The sequence below is a fragment of the Halteromyces radiatus genome, assembly GCF_025201355.1.
Source record: "Halteromyces radiatus strain CBS 162.75 chromosome Unknown BX664scaffold_1, whole genome shotgun sequence".
NCBI lineage: Eukaryota > Fungi > Mucoromycota > Mucoromycetes > Mucorales > Cunninghamellaceae > Halteromyces > Halteromyces radiatus.
In genome coordinates, this window is record NW_026251687.1 from 1,855,058 (window position 1) to 1,881,455 (window position 26,398).

At 39.5% G+C, this 26,398-nt stretch overlaps 2 protein-coding genes across 2 annotated transcripts; one reads left to right on the forward strand and one right to left on the reverse strand.

Moving 5' to 3' along the window:
• Window positions 1–1,706: 1,706 nt before the first annotated feature.
• BX664DRAFT_354644 (uncharacterized protein) lies at window positions 1,707–24,712 on the forward strand (the record flags this gene model as incomplete). The annotated part of the gene is made up of 26 exons (XM_051547753.1): window positions 1,707–1,926; window positions 2,031–2,387; window positions 2,488–3,231; window positions 3,303–3,542; window positions 3,619–3,885; window positions 3,984–4,499; window positions 4,593–4,865; window positions 4,947–6,322; window positions 6,388–7,414; window positions 7,534–8,034; window positions 8,119–9,038; window positions 9,173–10,861; window positions 10,935–11,471; window positions 11,594–11,737; window positions 11,826–13,514; window positions 13,587–14,123; window positions 14,226–14,369; window positions 14,459–16,138; window positions 16,216–16,752; window positions 16,851–16,922; window positions 17,011–19,155; window positions 19,235–19,771; window positions 19,887–20,030; window positions 20,118–21,803; window positions 21,887–22,361; window positions 22,434–24,712. The coding sequence occupies 26 exons, from the start codon at window positions 1,707–1,709 to the stop codon at window positions 24,710–24,712; spliced, it is 20,736 nt and encodes a 6,911-aa protein (XP_051404753.1).
• Window positions 24,713–24,864: 152 nt separating this feature from the next.
• BX664DRAFT_320596 (uncharacterized protein) lies at window positions 24,865–26,287 on the reverse strand. The gene has a single exon (XM_051543150.1). It carries the CDS (start codon window positions 26,239–26,241, stop codon window positions 25,039–25,041), a length of 1,203 nt encoding a protein of 400 aa, XP_051404754.1. The 5' UTR covers window positions 26,242–26,287; the 3' UTR covers window positions 24,865–25,038.
• Window positions 26,288–26,398: the final 111 nt, after the last annotated feature.

The following is a 26,398-nucleotide window of genomic DNA, read 5'->3' on the forward strand; positions in this document are numbered from 1 at the left end:
CGAAAAGCAAAAAAAAAAAAAAAAAAAAGTGTGGCACAAAAAAGTGTCTACCTTGAACCTTAATTCGGAGTTCGCGAGTTTGGTAACGTATCACTTTATAGTTGTTCATCATCCTCAAAATAGCCACAATGGTTTTTTTTTTATACGTATAGAAGATATCATAACTAATCATTTTGTTTTTGGAGTTTTAAAAAAAATACCAATGGATGATCGAAATGAGCCACAAAAAAAAAAGATGTTAATCATTTTATTATAAAGGATTATTTTGTTCAAGATATTTATTTAGACTATGCTCTAACAAGATGAATAAAAAAAAAACAAACAAACAAATAAAAAAACAAAACGGTAAACACGGACAACAATGCAAGAAGTAAACAATAAAACATAGTTTGATGGTTACTTCTCTTTTATATATATATATATATACAAATAAAAAAAAATATGATTTCTTTAATCACCTTCATCATGTAAAAAAAAAAAAAGATGATGGCAACCACCAAAGAAAAATTGCGGGGATTGAACAAAAGATACCTTCTATGGGCCAGAATCTCGGAAGACTGTCCGAGTGTGAGTGTCAATATAAAGTATATGTATAATGTGTACGATTTGAAGATTGCACAAAACCTTAAATAAAAGGGAAACAGACCAGAGTCTAGGTCACGCTATAAAGTTTAATAATAGTAAGATGATGAAAACTTGATTGCATAATAACTATCGATCATGTCATACTCACCTTTAATGATGAACCATCGTTTATATGTTTGTAACATCAAAAGAAACAAACTACTGAGATATAAAAACATCATGCAACAAAATCATTAGGATCATCATCATCATCATCATCATCAGCTTTGTTTTTTAGGGTATCTATTGTCATTTTTAGTCTACCATCTCTTTTAGTACATGTTGTATGACATAGGATCTTTGATGGCAAAAAATAAAAAAAAAAAATTGAAGCACTTTTTTTTTTCCCTTAATAAAGTTTATGTATTATTTTTTTCTTTAGATCCATTGAAAGTAAATGTATGAAGGTCTTGTTTACGATTGATCATTTGGTGTTTTGCTTTTTGTTTTACTTGATGATTTTCACATCAACAAAAAAAAAAAAAAGAAAAAAAAAAAGAGGGAAGGGAAACGATGATAGCCATAAAAGGTGCTACCAAGTGTCACCGGAAATAATACATCATCCCTTTTAACCTTTGGAACCATCAATGAAGTACAAGAGTTACAAAGAATCACTTTTATGGATTTGGTGATACCTTTGATTTCGGATTTCAGTCCTGACAAGGTAAAGAATTAAGCATGTTTGAATCCATTTCACCTTTCACTACTACTCCCCCCAAAAAACTCTTTATGCTTATTTTTTTTTTAGCAGGTTCAAAAGTGACAGCCAATCAACATCGTTTATTTTTGATTCCCCGCTGACGGTTGAGCGCGCTACAAACGTTACTTTTTCATTTTTTTTTCTTTTTCTTTTCTTTTCTCTTTTTTTCTTTTTCAATCTTCATTACTAAAGGATTAGCATACAAAAGAGATCTCCAACTCTTTTTTAAACTATCTTTTTTATTTGAATTTGATTTATTTTCTCTTTATATTTTTTTTTTATTTTCTATACCCTCTATCTCTCTCTCTCTCTCTTTTTTTTTATTCTTCCAAAAAAAGAAAAAAAAGCATTTTTCCCAGTTTTTTCTTTTTAATTCTTATCAATGTTTGAAAAAAGTGAATCTTTCCCTGATGGATGGTTTTTCATCAAAAATCAACTAAATGGATATGTTTTGTCTCTTGAAGATGGATCTCATTCTACTGGTTCTCCTATTGTTTTGTCTACTATTCGTACAAAGGAATCCGATGCTCAACTTTGGCGAATTGATGATCAAAGTCGACTTGTGAATAAAAAATCCGGTCAAGTTATGGATATTGCTCATGGTAATAAAAAAAAAATAATTATCTCTTTTTTTTTTGTGTTTGTGTGTGCGTGTATGAAAATATCGATATTTACTTTTTTTTTTTTTGGTATTCAATTCTTTCAGGCAAGGTCAAAGCTGGTAGTGATATTGTTCAACAAATTGCCTCTACTGAAAAAGGTCATCATCAATCTTTTGGTCTCTCAAATCACGGTCATATTTATGTCAAATCTCATGATTCTTTGGTTTTGGGTATCAAGGAATCATTCTTCTCTCGACGTGAAGGTCTTCATGTTCATTTGCAATTAGCTGACAAGAAGCATTTGGACAAAAAAGAACAACGTTGGGATTTTGTTTTGCCTGTGGTGAAGCAATCTACTTCTATTCATAGCTCCGTCGCAAGTTTGAAGAAAAGTAACAGTATCAGTTCCGTTGGCAGTCTCAAGAAAAGTGCTAGTATTAGTACTGTTGGAAGTCTTGATGGTAAAATAAATTAAAATAATAATAATATAATAATCATTCATCTTTTTTTTTATTATTTTATTTTATTCATCTTTATTTTTTATTTATTTTTTCCTTTTAGATGCTGCTTCTGTAGCTTCAAGTGTTGATGATCAAGATGAAGGTCACAAATCTGTGGTAACTGGTACTTTCCCTACTGGTGAATTCTTTTTAAAATCAGTGACAACTGGTTATTATATTGGTATCGAAGCAAGCGCCGTATCATCCAAATCTGGTACACGTTTGACTATTGATTCATTCAGAAAAACTGCTTATGATACTCAACTTTGGACATTCAATGAATCAACTCATCATATTATCAACAAGCACTCAGGTTTGGTACTCACTGTGGAAGAATTGAAAGATGACGCTCATGTATGTCAAGCTGCTGTCTCTAACAAAGCATATCAAGAATGGGAATGGACAAAATCTGGTCAATTATGTTTGAAAAACGATTCTTCTTGGGTCTTGGGTTTCAAGGATAGCTGGTTTAGTCTCAATCGTGAAGGTGCTCATATTTATATTCAAAAAACAAACAACAAACAACATCAACATCAAAATTTCCAAGTGGTATTACCTATTTTCAAAAAGAGAGCTGCTACTAGCAACGTTGCTGATACTTCCAAGTGTCAATTCCCTGATGGATGGTTCTTTGTCAAAAGTCAATCTCAAGGTTTGGTCTTATCTGTTTTGGAATCTGGAACTTTGGCTGCCGAAGTTAGTGCTTTACGTCTGGATACTGCCAATTATGCTCGTCAATTATGGAAACATAAGAATGGTTACTTGATCAACAAAGCATCCGATTTGGTTTTGGATGTCAAAGGAGGTAAATAGGGTGATACAAGATCCAAAAAGAAAAGTAAAAAAAAATCAGATGACTTATCAATTTATTTTTAGGTTCTATCGTCAAAGGTGCTGCTCTTTGTCAGTACAAGGAAAAGAAAAAGGATAATGAAAATCAACAATGGGCTTTGAACAAGGATGGTAGCATTTATATCAAGGCTAAATCCAACTTTGTTTTGACAGTTCAAGAAAATGAAAAGGTACGATCTCGTGTATTCTTATCCGAACAACTCCCTAATGGTGTCAAGGAACAGCGATGGAATTTTGTTTTGCCTGTTTTCAAAAAGAAACAATGTAAGTTAACAAAATAATAAAAAAAAAAAAGAGGACTATCCAATTCAATTAACAATTGTTTTTTATGAATTTATAGCTTCTCGTGCTGTTACTACCACTACTGCCACTACCGTCAAGAAAACTGTCGTTCATCGTTATGCTCAATATCCTCGTGGTTGGTTCTTTATTCGTTCATTCTTACCCGGATCATCTTTGGATGCTCCTCAAGTATTGACTGCCAATGAAGATAAACAAGGTATTCATTTAGCTACTTTGGACCGTGAAAACTGGCATCATCAACTTTGGACTTACGTTGGTGGAACGATTGTGAACTATGAAACTCAATTAGCTGTTAATGTGAATGGTAAAAAAAAAAAAAAAAAAAAAAAAGAATGTTGATGAAACACATGGATAGAAGTAAGGGATTTGTACTCAATTTTTTTTTCTATTTCTATTTTTAAGGTTTAGCTGCAGGCGAAACTGTGAAACAAGATCACCAACAAAATTTATACAAGAATCAACTTTGGACTTTGACTGTGGATGGTCATTTTATTCAAGCCAGTGAACCTACTCTTGCTTTGGTACCCAAGGATAATACTTTGGTTCTATCACATGTGGATCAACTTCAACAACAAGCTTATCGATGGGGTTTCTTAATTCCTGAATTCACCGTACAACATGATATTCAAATTTTATTGTCATGGAAAATGGCTATTCTTAAGGAATGGCGCAATATCAGTGGTGGATCATCTTCATCCTCCAATGTTCAAAAACTTTCTGCTGCTATTGCTACCTGGCCTCAACAAACATTCTTCATTACTGGTCCTAATGGTGATGCTTTGATACCTGAAAAATCTGAGGCTTTCTCTAGTCTTACTACACGATCTTTGACTATTGAAGAGCATTCTGCTTTCCGTTGGTGCTTCAAGAATGGTTATCTGGTTCATGTGGCTACTGGCCTTGTCTTACACTGTGAAGGTAAATAAAGAAGCATATATAAGGTTTTTATTTATTTTTTTTTTGTGTGTATGTGATACTGATTTTCCCTTATTTATCTCTTTGTATGTTTAGATTTGACGGATGGCAATCGTTTGGAAATTCGTTCTGAAGCAATTGGAAAAGATGGCCGTGCTGATGAACGTCAACAATGGACAATCAAAACTGATGGAACTATTGTTTCAGGAATCAATGGATCTCTCGGTTTAGGTGGCCATTCTGTTATTGAATTGGTCGATGTAAAGAAATCTCGTCAACACATTTCTTGGTCTGTCCTCTATGGTCATTATGAAAAAGAAACTCTTATTCGATTCCGTCGCTATATCTTGACTATTGCCTCTCAAAGAAGTATGTATTACATATATATTATTATTATTATTATTATTATTATTGTAGCATGACTTCATAACTCATTCAATTTTTATTTAGGCTTATCTCAACATCAATTGGTGACCAAGGCTTATGGTATTTTCCCCAAGCAATGGATCTTTATTCGCTCTAAGCAAGATGCCAATTTGGTTCTCACGGCATCTACATCCAAGAAGGGAGCCAAACTTGTTCTCGCTAAATTGGATTTCAAGAACTACAAACATCAACTTTGGCATACTCGAGATGATCAATGTTTGGTGAACTTCGCTACTGATTATGTGATCGATGTTGCTGGTGGTCAATTGACTCAAGGATCCAACATTATTCAATGGAATGAAAAATTCTTGCGTCGCCATCGTAAGAATCAAATGTGGGGATTATCTGTAGATGGTCATATTCATCCTGAATCTCGTCCTGGTTTGGTACTTGCTCCCAAAAAGAATGCCAAGGTACATGATGGTGTAGAATTAACTTTGGTGGCTCGTGGCGCTTTGGATCATTTGGAACAACAATGGACATTCGCTACTCCTGTCTTCCGTAACCGTAGTGGTGCTGTCATCTCCATCGGTCTTACTGCCAACAAGTCTACAACTGATATCGTTGTGGATGGTTCCTCTGAAGCTACTCAAACTCGTTCTGATCGTCAAACTTATCAACGTACTGTCAAGAAGACTGTGATCCGTAGATGGGGTGTCTTCCCTCAAGAAGCCTTCTTTGTCCGCATGGCCTTTGGTTCTGAACGTTACGCTTTGACTGTAGAGTCCTCTCCTATTGCTGAAAATGTCAAGGAACATTTAGTCACTTTACGCCCTATGAACTTCAAGGCTCACAAGTGGCAACTCTGGACTTACCGTGATGGTCATCTTATCAATGCTCAAACTGGTTTAGCTTTAGATGTACAACAAAATGGCAAGAATATTTTGATTGAACAAGGCCTTCAAGCCCCTGCTTGTGTTCGTGAAATCTCTATGGATGATAGTCAATTCTTTGCTTTGGGCGTTCACGGTGAAATCCATTGGCAATCCAATGCTCGTATGATTATTACTGTGGCTAAAAAGGAACGAGCTACTTTTGATGGTGCACAAATTGGTATCAAATCTATCAAGGTTAACCGAGTCGTCTCTGAAAACAAACAAGTTGCTACTTTGGTTTCTGAAGAATGGATGAGATGGGGATTCACTACTCCTGTTTATCGTACCGTTACTACAACCACTTCAAGTACTTCTACAGTCGCTGCTGCCGCTGCTGCTACCGCTGTTGGTGCTGCTGCTGCTATTGAAGGTGAATTGGAAAGTGTTGAAGATCATCAACTCGCTGTCCAAGAAGATGACGAATCTGCTGGTGAATCCGATTCTGAAGCTGATACTACTGATGATGACTCTGAAAATGAATCAGAAGAAGAAATTTTAGAAGCTGAAGATGATGATGATGAAGGGGTAAGATAAAAAAAAATAATAAAAAAAAATAGAGACGAACAAGTATTAATATATTTATTATTTAGTCTTTGGCTGAAGCTTCCGATTCTGGTCTCTCTACTGCTAGTGGAACGAGTCAATCCAAACGTCGCTCTCGTCGTGTGGGCAAGAAGGATTCTTTCATTCTCGCTGAAGGTTATGTCCCTACTGGATATGAAAAGATCGTACGATTCAAAACTCATCAAGCCAGTACGTTCCCCGAAACCGGTTATTTCTTCATTAAGAGTGATCTCCATGGTTATGTTTTGGATGTTTTGGGTGATACAATTCAAGAAAATGCTCGGGTTGTTCTTACTCGTATGCGCTCTACCAACTTTGCTAGCCAGCTTTGGTCCTTCCGGGACGGATTCCTTGTGAATTTAAAGGGTGATTCCTTTGTTCTGGATGCTTCCTCAGCTTTGGTTACCACTGCAGGTGAACGTGTGCATTTGTCCAAGCAAAAATCCTCCGCCGACGTAGCTGATGATCAACAATGGGCATGGGGTTTGGAAGGTTTAGTATATCTCAAGGCTCGCCGCTCTTATGTACTCTCAGTCAAGGAATTGGAACGATCTGACAAATATGAATCCATTGACGTATTTTTGCTCGAAGAAAAGACCCATGTCAAGTCCAAATATCCTCGCTCTGAACAACGATGGGAAATCATCATCCCCAGTATGATTCCTGTGCCTTCTTCTGATTCTCATGGTTCCAAGATTGTTGTGCCTCCTACTCAATCTTCTTCCACCGTTACGGATTCTACTTCAAGTGCTACTGTCATTGCTGGTACCGTTGCTGCTGCTGCTGCTTCTGCTGCTATTGCTGCATTGTCCTTCAAATGGTTCCACAAGTTACATCGTACTACCACTACCACCTCCCAATGGTCTGAAAAATGGTTCATGATTAGTTATGGTAGTGATAATTTGTTCTTGGCCGCTGGTACTGAAAAAGATCATGGTGTGGGCATTCATCAACTTGGTGAACACGATGATCACAAGCGTTTCCTTTGGACTTTTGTTGATGGTTATTTGATCAACTACCGTTACCTCCTCCGTTTGGTTTTGTGTCAAAAAAGTGAGTAAAATCATTTTATATCTATATATATATATATATATATATATATATATATATAACGAGATTTGTACTACTACGGATATACTCATTTTTTTTTTTTTGTAACTTTTTACCGTTAGCTCAACGATGGATTCTCGTAGACACCACCCAAGAAACTGATCAAACCTTTGCTATTGATTCCAATGGCATCATCACATTACGTATCCGTACTATTATTTACTATCTTCGTTTCACACGCTCTTCTTCTGGTGCTCATCTTTTGGAAACTACTCAAGATGCCTCTCAAGCTTCTCAACATTGGGAATTGTATACTCCTGAATTGTCTGACGAAACATCTGCTGCTGAAGCTGTTCAAGCACGTACCAAGGCTATTACTTGGATTCAAGAACAACGTCGTATCACCACTACCACTTGGACAATCACTCGTCGTCGTGCTTTCTTCCCTACTGCTCCTTGGTTCTTCATCAAGATCAATGCTGGTGGCGAAGAGTTTGTTTTGGCTGAAGATCAAAAGTCCTCTTCCCTGATCATCAAGAAGATTTCCTTCTCGCACTTTAAACATCAATTATGGACCTTCCGTGATAATCGTCTGATCAACTATGGATCTTCTCGTGCTATTGGTATAAAAGGTACGTAATATATTAAAAAAAAAACAATAATTGATGTTCCTAAGTACTAACATCATATTTTTTTTTTAAATCTAGATTCGTCTTTGATTATGGTCACTGACACTGAAGGTTACAAATGGAACTTGAACGTTGATGGACATATTCATACTGAAGAAATCTCTGAAGATCTCTTTGCTTTGGGTTTTGCTGGTACTCAAGTCCAACACGACACTGCTGTTCTCCTTGTTTCCACCAAGAAACAACAATCTGAATTCACTTTAGTCCGATGGAGTTTCTCTACACCAGTGTTTGGCAAGCGTGCTGCACACAACGATACTACTACCAAGGAAGAAACACATGCTAGTATTACCGCTTCCATTGAAAAGGGCGCCACCATCGATGCTGTTGAAACTGTCAAGGCAACTCCAATCGCTACTACTACAACTGAAGATCACACCTCTACAGTTACCCAGGAACACCATACTTCATCCAGTAACGTCGTTATTACCGTTGAAGAATTTAAGGTGATCGTGTACCAATGGTTCCTCCGTTTCAACCGTCGTGTATCTGCTCGTTTGGAACAAGGCGGCGATGATACCAAGGCTGATGTCGAACGTATTACCAAGGAATCTCGTGAAGAATTTGCTGTGCTTATTAAGGACACAAAAGACAAGGCTCACAAGGAATACAACTCTACAAGTGAACATGCTGTCTCCGAATTCGAAGTGGCTATCCAAAAGGTCGAAGGATCTGTCTCTGAGCAAATCAATCAAGTCGAAACCATTGTCAAAACAAGCAAGACTACTGAAGTAGACTCCATCAAGGAAAAACTTGCTCAAGTGGCTGAAAAAACCAAATCAACCATCAACACTCATTTTGACCATTCCGTCTCCACTATTGAAGGTCATGTCGAAAAGGCCAAGACTGATCGTCTCCATGAAGCTGCCGTCGTTGCCACTGGTGTCACTGCTGTAGGTGGTGCTCTTGCCATTGCTCATGATCATCAAGACAAACAGGTATGATGTCTTTTTTTTTTTTGTCGTTTCTATGTCACATATATATTTTATTTAAAAGTAGTTACTTATCACTGCATCTTTTTCTCTCTCTCTCTCTCTCTTTTTTTTTTTTTTATTACTGGATTATTACATAGCAAACTGCCACTGTTGAATCGTCTCATAAGGAAACCGTCACTATTGTTACAGTCGAACACGTCCGTGAAACTGTTCGTGCATGGTGGTTGAAGTTGACTGGTTCTATTGCTGCTCGTGCTCAACAAGAAGGTGCTTCTGCTGAAGAAATTCAAGTCATCATCACTAAAGAAAAGGAAACTATCTTTGGTCAATTGGATCAAGCAGTCAAGAATACTTCTGACAAGAAGGTTGCTCAAGAACTGGCTATTGCTGTCGAAAAATCCAAGACTTTGATTACTGAACAAACTGTTGAAGCTCATGCTGTTGGTGTGCAAGTCATCAAGTCTTCTGACAAGAAGTCTGCTGCTGAAAAACTCCATTCTTTAACCAAGGTGACTGAAGAAAAACTCCAAGTAACTATCACTCAAGAAAAGGTGACTGGTGTGATCCAAGGTGAAGCTGGCAAGACTGTTGAACACCATGATCAAGAAAAGAAGAAGGAAGATCATCACCACACTTCTGCTATTATTGGTGGTGCACTTGCTGTTGGAGCAGTTGTTGCTGGAGCAGCTGGTATTGAAGCCGCTATTGAACACAAGCACAAGGAAGAAGAAAAGCACAAGCAAGAGGAAATCAAGAAGGCTGAAGAAAAGCACAAGCAAGAAGAAGTCAAGAAGTCTGAAGGCCAAAGTCAAGTTGGAGTTGTTGCTGGATCTATTGCTGGAGCTACAGTTGTGATTGAAGAAGTCAAGGTGACTGTGTTTGGTTGGTACAAATCTTTGAATGATCGCATTGCTGCTCGTTTGGCTCAAGGTGGTGATAATGCCAAGACTGACGTTGAACGCATTACCAAGGAAGCTCGCGAAGAATTGAATGTGATCATCAAGGAATCCAAGGACAAGGCCAACAAAGGATGGGGTGCCAATGAAAAAGCCAACGCAGAACTCGAAGTTGCTCTTCAAAAGGTACAAGGTTCTGTCTTGGAACAGGTGACTGAAGTTGAAACTATTGTCAAGACTACCACTGATGTTGAAGTGATCAAGAACAAACTCAACACTGCTACCGACAAGACCAAGGCCAAGATTGACGTCCATCTCGATGAATCTACTCAAGTTATTCACGAACATGTTGAAAAATCTAAGTCTCACGCCGGTGCTATTGCAGCTGGAGCCATTGCTGGAACTGTTGCTGCTGGTGCAGTCATTGAAAGTGTCAAGGGTACTGTGTTTGGTTGGTACAAGTCTTTGAACGATCGTATTGCTGCTCGTTTGGAACAAGGTGGTGATAATGCCAAGGCTGATGTTGAGCGTATTACCAAAGAAGCTCGTGAAGAATTGAATGTGATCATCAAAGAATCCAAGGACAAGGCTAACAAAGGATGGGGTGCCAACGAAAAAGCCAATGCTGAACTAGAAGTTGCTCTTCAAAAGGTTCAAGGTTCTGTTCTGGAACAAGTGACTGAAGTTGAAACTATTGTCAAGACTACTACTGATGTTGACGTAATCAAGAACAAACTCAACACTGCCAATGACAAGACCAAGGCCAAGATTGACGTTCATCTCGATGAATCTACTCAAGTTATTCACGAACATGTTGAAAAATCCAAGTCTCATACTGGTGCTATTGCTGGTACCATTGCTGCTGGTGTTGCCGTAGCTGGTGGAATCTTTGCTAAGAAACATCATGACCACAAGGAAGCTGAAAAGAAGGTAAGAAAATAAAAATAAAATTCTCAAAATTTGTAATGCTTTAATTTTTTTTTTTTTGTTCCTTCATTTATAGGAATCTGCTCAACACGATCACCATGCGGCTGACGTTGTCGTTGTCGATCAAGGAAAGTCTCATGGCGAAGTCTCCAAGGTCACTAAAGAAGTCGTTGTAGTGGATTACGTTAAGGTATCTATCACTTCATGGTTTGACCGTCTTATTGAACAAGTCTCTGCTCGTGCCAAACAAGGTGGAAAGGACGCACAAAAGGACATTGAAGCCATCACTGCCAAGGCTACTACTGAAATCACCTTGTTATTGGATGAAACCACTAAGAAGACTGGATCACACACAAGTGGACAACAATTTGCCTCTACACTTGCATGGGCTAAGGGATTGATCACTCAACAATCTACTCAAATTCAAGCTATTGGTATTCAAGCTGTTGCTGCTAAAGATTCTACGGGTGGTGTTTCTACAATGAAGGCTCAAGCTAAGGCTACTGAAGAACAACTCCATGTTACTCTCAATCAATGCGACAAGAAGGTGACCACTACTGTTACGGTTACTGAGACTGTTACTGAAGGCCTAGTTGTCAAGGGTGAAACGAAGGTAAAAAAATAAAAAATAAAAAATAAAAAAATTAAACGTTTCTTATGCGGAGTTTATACTAATTTCTTGTCTTTCTTTCTTTCTTCCCTCTTCTTTTCTAATGCAATTGATTGATCTTGTAGCAACCTACGGTTGAAGAAGTCAAGAAAGTCGAAAGTCATGTTGAATCTGACAAGAAGAAGGAACATGTGGCTGCTGGTGTGGTTGCTGGTGTTGCTGGTGCCATTGCTTTGAAAGAACATGAACACAAGGCCAAGACTGAAACTGTAAGAAAAAAAAATATTTCTTAAACGACACTCATTCTAATTTGAATTTACTTCCCTTTTTTTTTTCTCTTTTGTTTTGTAATTTTAGGGAACTGTTGTCTCTCATGATGAATCTCAAGCTGTGATCACTATTGTTACTGTTGAACAAGTCCGTGAAACTGTACGCACATGGTGGTTGAAGTTGGCTAGTTCTATTGCTGCTCGTGCTCAACAAGAAGGTGCTTCTGCTGAAGAAATTCAAGTCATCATCACTAAAGAAAAGGAAACTATCTTTGGTCAATTGGATCAAGCAGTCAAGAATACTTCTGACAAGAAGGTTGCTCAAGAACTGGCTATTGCTGTTGAAAAATCCAAGACTTTGATTACTGAACAAACTGTTGAAGCTCATGCTGTTGGTGTGCAAGTTATCAAGTCGTCCGATAAGAAGTCTGCTGCTGAAAAACTCCATTCTCTAACCAAGGTGACTGAAGAAAAACTCCAAGTAACCATTACCCAAGAAAAGGTGACTGGTGTGATCCAAGGTGAAGCTGGCAAGACTGTTGAACACCATGATCAAGAAAAGAAGAAGGAAGATCATCATCACACTTCTGCTATTATTGGTGGTGCACTTGCTGTTGGAGCAGTTGTTGCTGGAGCAGCTGGTATTGAAGCCGCCATTGAACACAAGCACAAGGAAGAGGAAAAGCACAAGCAAGAAGAAATCAAGAAGGCTGAAGAAAAGCACAAGCAAGAAGAAGTCAAGAAGTCTGAAGGTCAAAGTCAAGTTGGAGTTGTTGCTGGATCTATTGCTGGAGCCACAGTTGTGATTGAAGAAGTCAAGGTGACTGTGTTTGGTTGGTACAAATCTTTGAATGATCGTATTGCTGCTCGTTTGGCTCAAGGTGGTGATAATGCCAAGGCTGATGTCGAACGTATTACCAAGGAAGCTCGTGAAGAATTGAATGTAATCATCAAAGAATCCAAGGACAAGGCCAACAAAGGATGGGGTGCCAACGAAAAAGCCAATGCTGAACTAGAAGTTGCTCTTCAAAAGGTACAAGGTTCTGTGTTGGAACAAGTGACTGAAGTTGAAACTATTGTCAAGACTACCACTGATGTTGAAGTGATCAAGAACAAACTCAACACTGCCAATGACAAGACCAAGGCCAAGATTGATGTTCATCTCGATGAATCAACCCAAGTGATCCATGATCATGTTGAAAAGTCCAAGTCTCATGCTGGTGCCATTGCTGCTGGAGCCGTTGCTGGAACTATTGCTGCTGGTGCAGTCATTGAAAATGTCAAGGGTACTGTGTTTGGATGGTACAAATCTTTGAACGACCGTATTGCTGCTCGTTTGGAACAAGGTGATGATAATGCCAAGGCTGATGTTGAACGTATTACCAAGGAAGCTCGCGAAGAATTGAATGTGATCATCAAAGAATCCAAGGACAAGGCTAACAAAGGATGGGGTGCCAACGAAAAAGCCAATGCTGAACTAGAAGTTGCTCTTCAAAAGGTTCAAGGTTCTGTTCTGGAACAAGTGACTGAAGTTGAAACTATTGTCAAGACTACTACTGATGTTGACGTAATCAAGAACAAACTCAACACTGCCAATGACAAGACCAAGGCCAAGATTGACGTTCATCTCGATGAATCTACTCAAGTTATTCACGAACATGTTGAAAAATCCAAGTCTCATACTGGTGCTATTGCTGGTACCATTGCTGCTGGTGTTGCCGTAGCTGGTGGAATCTTTGCTAAGAAACATCATGACCACAAGGAAGCTGAAAAGAAGGTAAGAAAATAAAAATAAAATTCTCAAAATTTGTAATGCTTTAATTTTTTTTTTTTGTTCCTTCATTTATAGGAATCTGCTCAACACGATCACCATGCGGCTGACGTTGTCGTTGTCGATCAAGGAAAGTCTCATGGCGAAGTCTCCAAGGTCACTAAAGAAGTCGTTGTAGTGGATTACGTTAAGGTATCTATCACTTCATGGTTTGACCGTCTTATTGAACAAGTCTCTGCTCGTGCCAAACAAGGTGGAAAGGACGCACAAAAGGACATTGAAGCCATCACTGCCAAGGCTACTGCTGAAATCACTTTGTTATTGGATGAAACCACTAAGAAGACTGGATCACATACAAGTGGACAACAATTTGCCTCTACACTTGCATGGGCTAAGGGATTGATCACTCAACAATCTACTCAAATTCAAGCTATTGGTATTCAAGCTGTCGCTGCTAAAGATTCTACGGGTGGTGTTTCTACAATGAAGGCTCAAGCTAAGGCAACTGAAGAACAACTCCATGTGACTCTCAATCAATGCGACAAGAAGGTGACCACTACTGTTACGGTTACTGAGACTGTTACTGAAGGCCTCGTTGTCAAGGGAGAAACGAAGGTAAAAAAAAAAAAAAATCTTATGCGGACTTTATACTGATTTCTTTTCTTTCTTTCTTTCTTCCCTCTTCTTTTCTGCTCATTCAATTGATTGATCTTGTAGCAGCCTACGGTTGAAGAAGTCAAGAAAGTAGAAAGTCATGTTGAATCTGACAAGAAGAAGGAACATTTGGCTGCTGGTGTGGTTGCTGGTGTTGCTGGTGCCATTGCTTTAAAGGAACATGAACACAAGGCCAAGACTGAAACTGTAAGAAAAAAAAATATCTCTTAAACGACACTCATTCTAATTTGAATTTACTTTCCCTTTTTTTTTTCTCTTTTGTTTTGTAATTTTAGGGAGCTGTTGTCTCTCATAATGAATCTCAAACTGTGATCACTATTGTTACTGTTGAACAAGTCCGTGAAACTGTTCGTGCATGGTGGTTGAAGTTGGCTAGTTCTATTGCTGCTCGCGCTCAACAAGAAGGTGCTTCTGCTGAAGAAATTCAAGTCATGATCACTAAAGAAAAGGAAACTATCTTTGGTCAGTTGGATCAAGCAGTCAAGAATACTTCTGACAAGAAGGTTGCTCAAGAACTGGCTATTGCTGTTGAAAAATCCAAGACTTTGATTACTGAACAAACTGTTGAAGCTCATGCTGTTGGTGTGCAAGTTATCAAGTCGTCCGATAAGAAGTCTGCTGCTGAAAAACTCCATTCTTTAACCAAGGTGACTGAAGAAAAACTCCAAGTAACTATCACTCAAGAAAAGGTGGCTGGTGTGATCCAAGGTGAAGCTGGCAAGACTGTTGAACACCATGATCAAGAAAAGAAGAAGGAAGATCATCACCACACTTCTGCTATTATTGGTGGTGCACTTGCTGTTGGAGCAGTTGTTGCTGGAGCAGCTGGTATTGAAGCCGCTATTGAACACAAGCACAAGGAAGAAGAAAAGCACAAGCAAGAGGAAATCAAGAAGGCTGAAGAAAAGCACAAGCAAGAAGAAGTCAAGAAGTCTGAAGGCCAAAGTCAAGTTGGAGTTGTTGCTGGATCTATTGCTGGAGCTACAGTTGTGATTGAAGAAGTCAAGGTGACTGTGTTTGGTTGGTACAAATCTTTGAATGATCGTATTGCTGCTCGTTTGGCTCAAGGTGGTGATAATGCCAAGGCTGATGTCGAACGTATTACCAAGGAAGCTCGTGAAGAATTGAATGTAATCATCAAAGAATCCAGGGACAAGGCCAACAAAGGATGGGGTGCCAACGAAAAAGCCAATGCTGAACTAGAAGTTGCTCTTCAAAAGGTACAAGGTTCTGTGTTGGAACAAGTGACTGAAGTTGAAACCATTGTCAAGACTACCACTGATGTTGAAGTGATCAAGAACAAACTCAACACTGCCACCGACAAGACCAAGACCAAGATTGACGTCCATCTCGATGAATCAACCCAAGTTATCCATGATCATGTTGAAAAATCCAAGTCTCATGCTGGTGCCATTGCTGCTGGAGCCGTTGCTGCTGGTGCAGTCATTGAAAATGTCAAGGGTACTGTGTTTGGATGGTACAAGTCTTTGAATGACCGCGTTGCTGCTCGTTTGGAACAAGGTGGTGATAATGCCAAGGCTGATGTTGAACGTATTACCAAAGAAGCTCGTGAAGAATTGAATGTGATCATCAAGGAATCCAAGGATAAGGCCAACAAAGGATGGGGTGCTAACGAAAAAGCCAATGCTGAACTAGAAGTTGCTCTTCAAAAGGTACAAGGTTCTGTTTTGGAACAAGTGACTGAAGTGGAAACTATCGTCAAGACTACCACTGATGTTGAAGTGATCAAGAATAAGCTCAACACTGCCACCGACAAGACCAAGAGCAAGATTGATGTTCATCTCGATGAATCTACTCAAGTTATTCACGAACATGTTGAAAAATCCAAGTCTCATACTGGTGCTATTGCTGGTACCATTGCTGCTGGTGTTGCCGTAGCTGGTGGAATCTTTGCTGCTAAGAAACATCATGACCACAAGGAAGCTGAAAAGAAGGTAGGAAAATAAAAAAAAAATTCTCAAAAATTTTAATTCTTTAATCATATTTTTTTTTTTTGTTCCTACATTTATAGGAATCTGCTCAACACGATCACCATGCGGCTGGCGTTGTCGTTGTCGATCAAGGAAAGTCTCATGGCGAAGTCTCCAAGGTCACTAAAGAAGTCGTTGTAGTGGATTACGTTAAGGTATCTATCACTTCATGGTTTGACCGTCTTATTGAACAAGTCTCTGCTCGTGCCAAACAAGGTGGAAAGGACGCACAAAAGGACATTGAAGCCATCACTGCCAAGGCTACTACTGAAATCACCTTGTTATTGGATGAAACCACTAAGAAGACTGGATCACACACAAGTGGACAACAATTTGCCTCTACACTTGCATGGGCTAAGGGATTGATCACTCAGCAATCTACTCAAATTCAAGCTATTGGTATTCAAGCTGTCGCTGCTAAAGATTCTACGGGTGGTGTTTCCACAATGAAGGCTCAAGCTAAGGCTACTGAAGAACAACTCCACGTGACTCTCAATCAATGCGACAAAAAGGTGACAACTACTGTTACGGTTACTGAGACTGTTACTGAAGGCCTAGTTGTCAAGGGAGAAACGAAGGTAAAAAAATTAAACGATTCTTATGCGGAGTTTATACTAATTTCTTGTGTTTCTTTCTCTTCCCTCTTCTCTTCTAATGCAATTGATTGATCTTGTAGCAACCTACGGTTGAAGAGGTCAAGAAAGTAGAAAGTCATGTTGAATCTGACAAGAAGAAAGAACATGTGGCTGTAAGAAAAAAAAAAGTGCTTCTTAAATGACACGCATTCTAATTCGAATTTATTTTCCTTTTTTTTTTCTTTTGTTTTGTAATTTTAGGGAGCTGTTATCTCTCATGATCAATCTCAAACTGTGATCACTATTGTTACTGTTGAACAAGTCCGTGAAACTGTTCGTGCATGGTGGTTGAAGTTGACTGGTTCTATTGCTGCTCGCGCTCAACAAGAAGGTGCTTCTGCTGAAGAAATCCAAGTCATGATCACTAAAGAAAAGGAAACTATCTTTGGTCAATTGGATCAAGCAGTCAAGAACACGTCTGACAAGAAGGTTGCTCAAGAACTTGCCATTGCTGTTGAAAAATCCAAGACTTTGATTACTGAACAAACTGTTGAAGCTCATGCTGTTGGTGTGCAAGTCATCAAGTCTTCTGACAAGAAGTCTGCTGCTGAGAAACTCCATTCTTTAACCAAGGTGACTGAAGAAAAACTCCAAGTAACTATCACTCAAGAAAAGGTGACTGGTGTGATCCAAGGTGAAGCTGGCAAGACTGTTGAACACCATGATCAAGAAAAGAAGAAGGAAGATCATCACCACACTTCTGCTATTATTGGTGGTGCACTTGCTGTTGGAGCAGTTGTTGCTGGAGCAGCTGGTATTGAAGCCGCTATTGAACACAAGCACAAGGAAGAAGAAAAGCACAAGCAAGAGGAAATCAAGAAGGCTGAAGAAAAGCACAAGCAAGAAGAAGTCAAGAAGTCTGAAGGCCAAAGTCAAGTTGGAGTTGTTGCTGGATCTATTGCTGGAGCTACAGTTGTGATTGAAGAAGTCAAGGTGACTGTGTTTGGTTGGTACAAATCTTTGAATGATCGTATTGCTGCTCGTTTGGCTCAAGGTGGTGATAATGCCAAGGCTGATGTCGAACGTATTACCAAGGAAGCTCGTGAAGAATTGAATGTAATCATCAAAGAATCCAAGGACAAGGCCAACAAAGGATGGGGTGCCAACGAAAAAGCCAATGCTGAACTAGAAGTTGCTCTTCAAAAGGTACAAGGTTCTGTGTTGGAACAAGTGACTGAAGTTGAAACCATTGTCAAGACTACCACTGATGTTGAAGTGATCAAGAACAAACTCAACACTGCCACCGACAAGACCAAGACCAAGATTGACGTCCATCTCGATGAATCAACCCAAGTTATCCATGATCATGTTGAAAAATCCAAGTCTCATGCTGGTGCCATTGCTGCTGGAGCCGTTGCTGCTGGTGCAGTCATTGAAAATGTCAAGGGTACTGTGTTTGGATGGTACAAGTCTTTGAATGACCGCGTTGCTGCTCGTTTGGAACAAGGTGGTGATAATGCCAAGGCTGATGTTGAACGTATTACCAAGGAAGCTCGTGAAGAATTGAATGTGATCATCAAGGAATCCAAGGATAAGGCCAACAAAGGATGGGGTGCCAACGAAAAAGCCAATGCTGAACTAGAAGTTGCTCTTCAAAAGGTACAAGGTTCTGTTTTGGAACAAGTGACTGAAGTTGAAACTATTGTCAAGACTACCACTGATGTTGAAGTGATCAAGAACAAACTCAACACTGCCAATGACAAGACCAAGGCCAAGATTGATGTCCATCTCGATGAATCTACTCAAGTGATCCATGATCATGTTGAAAAATCCAAGTCTCATGCTGGTGCCATTGCCGCTGGAGCCGTTGCTGGAACTGTTGCTGCTGGTGCAGTCATTGAAAATGTCAAGGGTACTGTGTTTGGATGGTACAAGTCTTTGAATGACCGTGTTGCTGCTCGTTTGGAACAAGGTGGTGATAATGCCAAGGCTGATGTTGAACGTATTACCAAGGAAGCTCGCGAAGAATTGAATGTGATCATCAAGGAATCCAAGGACAAGGCCAACAAAGGATGGGGTGCTAACGAAAAAGCCAATGCTGAACTAGAAGTTGCTCTTCAAAAGGTACAAGGTTCTGTTTTGGAACAAGTGACTGAAGTTGAAACCATCGTCAAGACCACTACTGATGTTGATGTGATCAAGAACAAACTCAACACTGCCACCGACAAGACCAAGAGCAAGATTGATGTCCATCTCGATGAATCAACCCAGGTCATCCATGATCATGTTGAAAAATCCAAGTCTCACGCTGGTGTTATTGCTGGTACCATTGCTGCTGGTGTTGCCGTAGCTGGTGGAATCTTTGCTGCTAAGAAACATCATGACCACAAGGAAGCTGAAAAGAAGGTAGGAAAATAAAAAAAAAAATTCTCAAAATTTGTAATGCTTTAATCTTTTTTTTTTTTTTTTGTTCCTTCATTTATAGGAATCTGCTCAACACGATCACCATGCGGCTGATGTTGTCGTTGTCGATCAAGGAAAGTCTCATGGCGAAGTCTCCAAGGTCACTAAAGAAGTCGTTGTAGTGGATTACGTTAAGGTATCTATCACTTCATGGTTTGACCGTCTTATTGAACAAGTCTCTGCTCGTGCCAAACAAGGTGGAAAGGACGCACAAAAGGACATTGAAGCCATCACTGCCAAGGCTACTACTGAAATCACCTTGTTATTGGATGAAACCACTAAGAAGACTGGATCACACACAAGTGGACAACAATTTGCCTCTACACTTGCATGGGCTAAGGGATTGATCACTCAACAATCTACTCAAATTCAAGCTATTGGTATTCAAGCTGTCGCTGCTAAAGATTCTACGGGTGGTGTTTCTACAATGAAGGCTCAAGCTAAGGCTACTGAAGAACAACTTCATGTTACTCTCAATCAATGCGACAAGAAGGTGACCACTACTGTTACGGTTACTGAGACTGTTACTGAAGACCTAGTTGTAAAGGATGAAACGAAGGTAAAAAAAAAAAATATAAAAAAAATAAACACTTCTTATGCGGAGTTTATACTGATTTCTTTTTTCTTCTTTCTTCCCTCTTCTTTCCTGCTCATTCAATTGATTGGTCTTGTAGCAACCTACCGTTGAAGAAGTCAAGAAAGCCGAAAGTCATGTTGAATCTGACAAGAAGAAAGAACATGTGGCTGCTGGTGTGATTGCCGGTGTTGCTGGTGCCATTGCTTTGAAAGAACATGAACACAAGGCCAAGACTGAAACTGTAAGAAAAAAAAGTGCTTCTTAAATGACACTCATTCTAATTCGAATTTATTTTCCTTTTTTTTTTTCTTTTGTTTTGTAATTTTAGGGAGCTGTTATTTCTCATGATCAATCTCAAGCTGTGGTTACCATTGTTACTGTTGAACAAGTCCGTGAAACTGTTCGTGCATGGTGGTTGAAGTTGACTGGTTCTATTGCTGCTCGCGCTCAACAGGAAGGTGCTTCTGCTGAAGAAATTCAAGTCATGATCACTAAAGAAAAGGAAACTATATTTGGTCAATTGGATCAAGCAGTCAAGAACACGTCTGACAAGAAGGTTGCTCAAGAACTTGCCATTGCTGTTGAAAAATCCAAGGCTTTGATTACTGAACAAACTGTTGAAGCTCATGCTGTTGGTGTGCAAGTCATCAAGTCGTCCGATAAGAAGTCTGCTGCTGAAAAACTCCATTCTTTAACCAAGGTGACTGAAGAAAAACTCCAAGTAACTATCACTCAAGAAAAGGTGACTGGTGTGATCCAAGGTGAAGCTGGCAAGACTGTTGAACACCATGATCAAGAAAAGAAGAAGGAAGATCATCACCACACTTCTGCTATTATTGGTGGTGCACTTGCTGTTGGAGCAGTTGTTGCTGGAGCAGCTGGTATTGAAGCCGCTATTGAACACAAGCACAAGGAAGAAGAAAAGCACAAGCAAGAGGAAATCAAGAAGGCTGAAGAAAAGCACAAGCAAGAAGAAGTCAAGAAGTCTGAAGGCCAAAGTCAAGTTGGAGTTGGAGTTGTTGCTGGATCTATTGCTGGAGCTACAGTTGTGATTGAAGAAGTCAAGGTGACTGTGTTTGGTTGGTACAAATCTTTGAATGATCGTATTGCTGCTCGTTTGGCTCAAGGTGGTGACAATGCCAAGGCTGATGTTGAACGTATCACTAAGGAAGCTCGTGAAGAATTGAATGTGATTATCAAAGAATCCAAGGACAAGGCCAACAAAGGATGGGGTGCCAATGAAAAAGCCAATGCTGAATTAGAAGTTGCTCTTCAAAAGGTACAAGGTTCTGTGTTGGAGCAAGTGACTGAAGTTGAAACTATTGTCAAGACTACCACTGATGTTGAAGTGATCAAGAACAAACTCAACACTGCCAATGACAAGACCAAGGCCAAGATTGATGTTCATCTCGATGAATCTACTCAAGTGATCCATGATCATGTTGAAAAATCCAAGTCTCATGCTGGTGCCATTGCTGCTGGAGCCATCGCTGGAACAGTTGCTGCTGGTGCAGTCATTGAAAATGTCAAGGGTACTGTGTTTGGATGGTACAAGTCTTTGAATGACCGCGTTGCTGCTCGTTTGGAACAAGGTGGTGATAATGCCAAGGCTGATGTTGAACGTATTACCAAGGAAGCTCGCGAAGAATTGAATGTGATCATCAAGGAATCAAAGGACAAGGCTAACAAAGGATGGGGTGCCAACGAAAAAGCCAATGCTGAACTAGAAGTTGCTCTTCAAAAGGTACAAGGTTCTGTGTTGGAACAAGTGACTGAAGTTGAATCTATCGTCAAGACTACCACTGATGTTGAAGTGATCAAGAATAAGCTCAACACTGCCACCGACAAGACCAAGAGCAAGATTGATGTCCATCTCGATGAATCAACCCAGGTCATCCATGATCATGTTGAAAAATCCAAGTCTCACGCTGGTGTTATTGCTGGTACCATTGCTGCTGGTGCTGCTGTAGTTGGTGGAATTGTTGCTAAGAAGCATCATGACAAGAAGGAAGCTGTAAGGGTAATTAGAGATGTTGCTCGGCATTCGCTAATATTTTTTTTTTATTTTTATATATATCAATATGTATTATTTGATAGGAGCATGATATTGAAGGTAGTGAAATTGTGACAATTAAGCCTGTGGTGATTTCAAGTGACCAAGAAACTGTTACTGTGGTTGTAGAAGAAGCTCGCAATGCTACGTCTGAATGGTATGCCCGTTTGGTCCTACGCATCAAGGGATATTTGGCTCAAGGTGGTGCAGATACCAAACAAAATATCGCAACTGCTGTGAAGGAAGCCGAAGAAGAATGGAAGTTTGTGCTCGAAAAATCAAGTCAATCAGCCAACGTATCTTTGGTGGACATGGAAAAGGCTCTTTCTCCTGTACGAGTGTCAATCAATACTCAACTTGAAGAAATCAAACAATCGGTTGATCGCTATGAAGATGGTATTACCAATGTGGAAGTTAGTAACAAAGTTTTGGCTATCTGTGATGGAGGAAAAGCTCAAGTTGAAAATGCATTTATTCAAGTCTCTGAAAGCCTTTCAACAGCAAAATCTGGTACAGTTGGTAAGTTCATATTTTTATTATTAGGAAGGAATTTACTGAAAATAAACTCAATATTTATATTTTATAATACAGTTGCCGGAGCTGCTATTGCCAAGTCAGCACAAGATGCCAGTATGACAATGCAAAGCTGGTTTGGACGTCTTGTAGACAAATTGAACTCCCTCATTGAAGTTGAAGATTGCAACAATGTGGAATCTGGTGCCAATGTCATCATTGCTGATGCTCAAACTGAAATTGATCTCAAGATTGAAGAAATCAAGAAGACTACCAAGGCCTCACCTGAAGAATTGGATGTTTTACTGGCCAATTTACGAAAGACTGCTGCTGCCCAAATCCAAACTGTCAAAACAACTGTCACTGAAACTACCACTGAGAACAAGCAATCTCAACAAGCTGCTCTAATTGCTAGTGTGAACGATTTCAACAAGACAGTTGTTGCCCATACTGAAACTGCTATTGTTGAAGTTGAAAAGAACAAGAAGCCTCATCATCATTTGTCTAATACAGGAAAGGTTGTGCTTGGAGCTGCTGCTGCTGTTGCCGGTATTGGAGCTGCTGCCGCTTTGGAACATCATCATGAAAAGAAACAGAAGGAAATCAAGGCTCAACAGGTTCAAGTAGTGGAAGTCATTGAAGAATCCAAGGTGAACGATTTCAAGACGATCATCAACGTGTGGTTTGCTGCTTTGATTCAAAAATCTGTGGAACGCGCTCAACAAGGTGGTGAAAATGTATCTTCTGATATTGATGTGATTATCAAGAAGGCTTATCAGGATCTGGAAACACAAGTGACTAAGTTCAAATCACCCCAGTCTATTGAAACTAAGTCCAAGGAATCATCTTCATTTGCCTATTCCTTGGATTGGATTTTATCATTCTCAAGAACTCAAACAAGCCAAGTTCGTGCCATTATATTGCAACATTCATCTTCAAGCAAGAACAAGGTGGACATCAAGACTCAATTAGACAATCTTCTTTTGGTATCTGAACAACAAGTTGATGCAACTTTGGCTCTCCATACAAACAAACAACAACAAGTTGTATCTGTCATTGAAACCAAGGAACAAGTACAAGAACGTACTACCAAGACCTTGACTGTGGCTGTTGAAGAAAACAAGGTTCAAATCTCTGGTTGGCTCGATGGTTTACTTTCCAAGGTTCGTGTTATCCTCGCTCGTGGTGATGCCTCTGCTCAAAAAGATATTCAAGCCATTATTGAATCTGCCCAACAAGAAAGCATCACGATTATTCAACAAGCTAAGCGTCAAGTTGCCATCAAGACAACCAGTGCTGATTCTCGCCAAGCTGATGCCCAAGCTGTGACTCTTGCTCTCAACGCCCAAAAGCATGCTCTCGATAGTTTTGATAGTGTGGGTGCACTCATCACTGCCCAATTGTCATTGATTATTTCTTTGACCAAGGAAACTCATGATTTGCAAGTATTGGATGAACGTCTCTCGTGGATTTTGACTCGTGCTCGACAACACTCGGAAAAGACACTCCAACATACAACTGAATCTGCTGTGGCCATTGCATTTGAAGGCAAGACAGTTGCCTGGGTGGAAACTGCTGAAGTACCTGATTCATTTGCATCTGTCAAAATCTTTGCATTTGACCTCTTGGATACCATTGTGGATTATCGTGGATCTCTTTTGACTGCTTGGACCAAATTGGCGGAAAAGAAACAAGGACGAACTGCTACTTTGAACGGTCGTGAATTGATTGATCTCTGGTACAAGGAATTCATCATTGAGAAACAAAAAGCTCATTCATCCAGCACCGATAGTGAACTCGTCCGTTTGGTGCTTGTGCGTATTTTGAAAGAAAAATCAGTGGAAAGCCTCTTTAGCCATGAAGAATTACAAGAATTGTGCTCTGTTTGGGAACGATTGGATGTATTTGGTGATTCTGTGTCCAGTGTACGTCAACTCAAGAAGAATGATATGTATGCTGTTGCTTTGTCATCAACTTTGTCAACTCGGTCGATGATGTCTCTTGCTCGCCATGGTTGTCTCTGCTGGCACGCTCAACTCTCTGCCGATTTTGCTGGTAAATCATCCGTCATTGAAAATGCTTCTCAGCTTTTGGCTTTGGACAATGCAAATGAACTGGCCGTCGTTTCTTCCAATCTCGCTACTTTGGAAGCTGCCAAGAAACAAGGCATGCACACTGTTTTGATTAGTCGTGAAGAAGACCAAATCAATAGCTCGTTTGATCTTACCTTTGATGGACTGGACGTGTTAGCTGAAAGTTTCCAAACTTTTGTTGATCATCAAACTGCCGAAAAACAAGTCAAGACTTCCCGTGGATGGTTCCAACGTGTGGTTGATACTGCCTCTAGTTTACTTTGAACGAATCTGATGGGTTCAATTTAGTCATTATTTTAGTTTTAGTTTTTCCTTTTATGTTATAGTGTAGTGTATCTTTTTTTTTTTTCTTTTATTTGTTACTCTACCAATCAATAAAAGCTTTTTATTATCCAAAAAAAAAAAAAAGTAAATATCATCATTCATTTTATTGGTTCCAAAAAGTCAATACAAAAAATATTATCTACCCTATCATCAAGATATAAAAAGATGTTCTATTCAATATATAAAAGTGTGTGTGTGTTGCGTATGTACAAAAAGAAAAAAAAAAGAGAGAGAGGGAAAGCTAACTAGACAAAATATCTAAACTACTAGAATAGTAAGACAGGATTTTCTTGAAAGTGGATTTTTGGCCATTGTTTCCGTTCACGAGCTTGTTCCCACTGTTTGAGAAAAACCAACTTGAACATCGGATTGATACCAGAGCCTGATATATTGACAAAACGTAGATTTTCACAACAATAGACCAGATGTTTGACACCTTCTTCATTGACTTGATTCAAAAAGGCCACAGAAAGATAGGTCAAGGTAGCAGCCAGAGGGCTAGTGGCGAGAGATATAATAGATCGATTGGTGACTCGGAAACAGCGTGTCAAATGTAAAAGACGGAGATGAGGGCAATGTTCAGCAATCGCATGGACAGTGGCGTCGGTAATGCTGTATAGAGAACAAAGACGTAGATGTGTCAAAGTAGAAGACCACAAAGGAAGCGCTTTGGTCAAACAATGATCAGTGACAAAGCCGCAATACGATAGATCCAAATGATGTAATCCTGGTGATGGTCGTTTTTGTTCAGCATGGACAAAGGTCATCCAAGCAACTGAAGAGATTTGCCTTGCCAAGTCAATCCAAAGTCCTTGCATACCACCAGCACGACCTACTTTGTTGTCATCTTGTGAAGCAGCAAGAGCATACATGGTAGCATCCCCAATTTGTGTGCATCCAGACACTTGCAAATAGACCAAGTGAGGACACCGTGTGATCACATGAGCCATATCCATATCTGTTACCTTGGTCAACCATTCAGCTTCCTTGATCGTTGTATTCATTTCCGCATAGTTTTCAGATCCAAAGTCATGTCGAGTCTCATCCCCATCAGTATATTGTTGATCATTATCTTTGGCAAGTACAAATTCCAAGCCGGTCCAATCAAAATTCACAGGTTGCAAACGCATATAACCTTGTGCTTCTACATCCTTATCCGTCATCAATGTCTTACGTGCAGACATGAACGATCCTGTACTACGTGGTATGAGTTTTGGCGATGGTTGAAGTACAAGTGAAGTCACAGAGGCCAACCAAGGTGGAATGCTGGAAGAACGACAACAAGATAAAAACCGTTCCCAATGATATAATGTTCGAATATAGATGTGCCGATATAAAAGAGGCGAAGCAATACTATTGAATTGCCGGGATACTAAGGCAAGTTGGGCCAAATTCGACCGTGGTACGAAATCAAGGATCGTTTGTAATATTTCTGTTGGGATATCACGTTTTGAATTAGATAAATACATTAAGAAAGAAAAGGTAATGTGAGAGGAGAAAAGAAGAAAGAAAAAAAAAAAAAAAAAGAAAAGAAAAAAAGTACTGAATGAAAAATTATCGGTGATTGAACTAACATTTTGCATGTTAGAAACAATTTGACCAGCTGACAAACTTGATTGAGAGAAA